Source organism: Anarrhichthys ocellatus, unplaced genomic scaffold (genome assembly GCF_004355925.1).
Source record: "Anarrhichthys ocellatus isolate YVR2014 unplaced genomic scaffold, GSC_Weel_1.0 scaffold3828, whole genome shotgun sequence".
Taxonomy (NCBI): domain Eukaryota; kingdom Metazoa; phylum Chordata; class Actinopteri; order Perciformes; family Anarhichadidae; genus Anarrhichthys; species Anarrhichthys ocellatus.
Window position 1 is genome coordinate 1 of NW_022283802.1, and position 5163 is coordinate 5163.

General features: G+C 39.8%; 1 protein-coding gene across 1 annotated transcript; it reads left to right on the forward strand.

Annotated features, from left to right (window-relative positions):
* Window positions 1-1430: 1430 nt before the first annotated feature.
* Window positions 1431-2411, forward strand: LOC116379170 (olfactory receptor 146-like). Its single transcript, XM_031841106.1, has one exon. The coding sequence runs from the start codon at window positions 1431-1433 to the stop codon at window positions 2409-2411; it is 981 nt and encodes a 326-aa protein (XP_031696966.1).
* Window positions 2412-5163: the final 2752 nt, after the last annotated feature.

The window sequence follows — 5163 nt, forward strand, 5'->3', positions numbered from 1 at the left end:
GTAGCTAGCTATACTATCTGCTCAGATTCAGCAAAATGCTACAAAACCAATTGGGCGGCGCTTCACAGTGCAGATGGATAATGACCCAAAAGATACTGTGAACACAACCCAAGAGCTTCTCAAGGCAAAGGAATGGAATATTCTTCAATGGCCAAGTCAGTCACCTGATCTCAACCCAAGTGAGCAGGCTTTTCACTTACTAAAGATAAAACTAATGGCAGAAAGACCCACAAACAAGCAGCAGCTGAAGGAGGCTGCAGTAAAAGGCCTGGCAAAGCATCTCAAGGGAGGGAACTCAGCGTTTGGTGATGTCTATGGGTGCCAGTCATTGACTGCAAAGGATTTTCCTCCAAGTATTAAAAATAATGATTATATTCACAGTGATGTTAGTTTGTCCAATTACTGTTCAGCCTCTGAAAATGAGGGGGGCTGTGTAAAAATGGCTGTTATATCCATTGAATTAAAGCTGAAAGTACACTTCAACCACATATTGACTGCTTCCATTGGAGTCGTGTAAAGAGGCAAAATTAGAATAATTGTGTCACAGTCCAAATACTTATGGCCCTGACTGCAGGGGCGTTTGTAGGATTCAAAGAAAAGGGTGGCTTATCCCCAAGGGGAGTGGCATGTTTGCGATTTTTTTTGGGGCCCATTTGGGGCCGCGGATATCCATTGTTTCAGACAGTTCATAGATTGGTTCAATCAGAAAGAGTGTGATCCTGCTCTGTAGTGTTGCTTGCATTCAGTATATGATAACACAAGAGACAGAATTTGAGGGTCGTAGTGAAATTTGACAACACAAATATGAACTTTTCTCAAATAAAGAATATCCGCGTCACTCCTAAATCCTAATTCTTAAAGGGACCGCACACAATGGATGGAGAATGGACCTGACAGTGTCAACTTTATATCGTTAAGTATGATGATAGGCTATTGGATTGTAATTTGAAGGGGGAGAAAACATACAAACCAGAACGCACGCACATATGTAGCATGTTAGAGTTATAAATAACTTGTCCATGTGAGAAACAATAGTTTAATTTAATGACATCACCAAAATAAAAATATATTTTTTTTCTTTTTTTTTTTTAAAGCCAATAATGCCAAATTATTTGGGGGGCTGAAGAACATTTGAGGGGGGCTTCAGCCCCCCTAAAATAGGCCTAACGACGCCCCTGCCTGACTGTATTACTTGCCTGCAAATGAAAAAGCCCATAGATGACATAAACTATGAGACAGTTACTCGTTGACTGAACATGTGACACTGCGTGTTTCTACTGTCTCAGAATGAAGGGGTGGGATATAAATGTTAGGTCTGTCACAGCACAACTGACTCTCGTGCACTCAATGCTGTCTGAGGTTTCATCCTGTGTCGTATAGTCTTATTGTCTTGTTCTCTCTTTGTACATCTAGGGAAACAGATATTTATAATGACCCCAGAAGAGAGAGCTGTTTCCAATTTGAATGCCACATTTGTTCGCCCTGCCAAATTCTATCTCAGTGGGTTTTCCAACGTCCCTCACGTTAAGTATTACTATGTCTTCCTGTGTTTTGCCTATATCATCACTGTTCTTGGGAATAGCTTCCTTCTCTCAACTATTTACCAAGTTAAGACTCTTCATACTCCTAAATATATGATTGTCTTTAACCTGGCTTTCACAGATTTGTGTGGGAGCACTGCTCTCATCCCAAAAGTCCTCGACACACTTGTGTTTGACAGGAGATACATTGTCTATGAGGCTTGCTTGAGTCATATGTTCTTTGTTCTTGTCTTTGTAAGTATTCAGTCATGGACACTTGTCACAATGGCATTTGACAGATTTATAGCAATTTGCTTCCCTTTAAGATACCATAGTATTGTGACTAAAACAGTTATTACTGCAATGCTGCTGTTTGTGTGGGCTTTTTTTATTACTCTCCTAGCGTTGGATATTTGGTCTATTGTTCGCCTCTCCTTCTGTCGATCTTTGGTGGTAAAGAGCATTTACTGTGATTATGCACCAGTTTTTCTTCTGGCCTGTAATGACACGTCTTTAAATAGGATGTTGGCTTATGTTGCTTTTGTTGTAGTCCTCTGTATTCCTTTAGTACTGATAACATTGACATATGTTTGCATTTCCGTAGCACTGAGCAGGATTGCAACAGGAGAGGAACGACTCAAAGCATTTAAAACTTGTACTTCTCACCTGATTCTTGTGGCTATTTTCTTCCTACCAATCGCGGGCACCAACATAGCGTCAGTAACCACCTACATCCATCCTAATACCAGGATCATAAACTCATCTTTGACACACATCGTACCAGCTTTGCTCAATCCTATTATATACTCTTTAAAAACAGAAGAAGTGCTGATCTCTATCAAGAAGCTTTGCAAAAGAAATAGGATAACAAACACAACCAAAAAAGGGTGACGTCTTTATCAATGCTGTAATGAGAAACATTTAGGAGTGTTACAATAGCATAATTGTATTCATGACCTTTTACTACTTATACGCACTATTATTTCACTTTTAGAAATGGTTATGGAGTGGTAATTCATCATTTACTGTACTTTGCAATGTAACCAGACCAAATGAGGTGGTTGCATTTTATATTACTTCAGCAATACTAACGATCGCCCATCCAAAATGTAATCAGGGTTTTTAGTATGTTATGAATTGTTGTTGTGACTGTACACTGCTTATTAGAACAATTATTTGAGACAGAAATACAGTAAATCATTTTGTTGTATCTGTTGGTAATAAGTGGAAATTACACATACTTTCGGTGGAGCTCTCATACAGAGTCAGTTTTGAGTCTTATCTTGAGTCTGATCTGTTACAGTGATAAGTCGATTAATCAACTAGTCGATCGAAGGCAGTTAAATGGCAACGGCAACTATTTTCATAATCAATTCATTGTTTCATTTGTTGCTATTTTTCAAACAAACATGCCACATATTTGACAGGATTGATAGCACATTGACACATTACTTTGGAAATGTCAGACATTGTTTACTTATTTGAAGAGTGCATTTGAATGTTTCTCTCAAGCCTTTGAGGAGTGTGACTGGGTTGCTCAAATGATGTACTGAGTGTATTATATTGAAAATCCTAAAATAAAGATATAAAAAAATCCATGCTGTGAATTGTAAAAAGCAACCACATCCATATGTGGACAGATTTTGAAAGGTTAAGTTTAGTAAAAATAATGACTGATAAGTTGATATGATGTAAACGCCTTTACAAAAAGAGGCAATCAAGACTCACAAGCTGAAGATGAAGCACGCAGGACTTTTATGGTGTGTTTGCACCATCTGTAAACTATAACTTTTCCTCCTGTCATACTTTATGTGCCTTGCTACTTTTACATTACAGTATAATCCAACACTGAATGTTTTACAGGGCATCTTGTTAATTTCTCTACGATTTTGAATCAGATTCCTGCTGGAACGTTCGCTGTGTGAAGTTTTTGTTGAGAAAGTTTTACTGAGGTTATTATTCACTGTAGAAATGTTGCTAAAATTCTAACCTCTGCGTAGTTGACACACACAGTGAGTCCCCGGCTGCAGTGATGCTGTGACGACGGCGACAGGGCACATGCGGATGATCTGGAAAAATGGACTTGAAGCGTAAATAAATGCTTCAGGTCAGGGATACGCCTGTGAAACGCGAGCGTGCACAGAGCCGGAGCCGACAGCAGCATAGATTTAAACGAGAACGTACAGTCAGGGCCATAAGTATTTGGACTGTGACACAATTATTCTAATTTTGCCTCTTTACGCGACTCCAATGGATTTGAAATTAGGCAGTCAATATGTGGTTGAAGTGGAGACTTTCAGCTTTAACTCAATGGATATAACGAAAATATCACATTAACGTTCTAGGAATTACAGGCATTTTTACACAGCCGCCCACATTTTCAGAGGCTCAAAAGTAATTGGACAATTGTAGCTGGTCCATGGAACTCTAAGCATGCGGACCAAAAAGGTGTCAATGCAAGTGAAGGAGGCCATTATTAGGCTGAAAACACTTAACAAACCTATCATTAAGATAGCAGAAAGATTAAGATTGGCCAATTAAACAGTTTGGTATATGCAGGAATGCACTGGCAAGCTCACCAACACCAAAAGGCCCAGAAAACCACAGAAGACATCTAAAGTGGATGATCGCAGAACTCTTTCCGTGGTGAAGAAAAACCCCCTCATAACATCTACTGGAGTCCAGAACACTCTGGAGGTAGGCGCGTCATTGTTAAAGTCTACAATCAATAGACGCCTTCAAGAATCTAAATACAGAAGATTTACAACAAGGTGCAAACCACTGATAACACTGAAGAACAGGAAGGCCCGATTAGACTTTGCCAGAAAACATCTGAAAGGGACTGACCAGTTTTGGAAAAAGATTCTTTGGACAGACGAAACCAAGATGAACTTGTACCAGAATGATGGGAAGAGAAAAGTGTGGAGAAGGAAAGGAACGGCTCATGATCAAACCCCATCTTCTGTCTAACATGGTGGAGGCAGTATTTTGGATGGGCATGTATGGCTGCCAATGGAACTGGGTCACTGGTGTTTATTGATGATGTCACAGCTGATCGAAGTAGCAGTAGTAGTAGCTAGCTATACTATCTGCTCAGATTCAGCAAAATGCTACAAAACCAATTGGGCGGCGCTTCACAGTGCAGATGGATAATGACCCAAAAGATACTGTGAACACAACCCAAGAGCTTCTCAAGGCAAAGGAATGGAATATTCTTCAATGGCCAAGTCAGTCACCTGATCTCAACCCAAGTGAGCAGGCTTTTCACTTACTAAAGATAAAACTAATGGCAGAAAGACCCACAAACAAGCAGCAGCTGAAGGAGGCTGCAGTAAAAGGCCTGGCAAAGCATCTCAAGGGAGGGAACTCAGCGTTTGGTGATGTCTATGGGTGCCAGTCATTGACTGCAAAGGATTTTCCTCCAAGTATTAAAAATAATGATTATATTCACAGTGATGTTAGTTTGTCCAATTACTGTTCAGCCTCTGAAAATGAGGGGGGCTGTGTAAAAATGGCTGTTATATCCATTGAATTAAAGCTGAAAGTACACTTCAACCACATATTGACTGCTTCCATTGGAGTCGTGTAAAGAGGCAAAATTAGAATAATTGTGTCACAGTCCAAATACTTATGGCCCTGACTG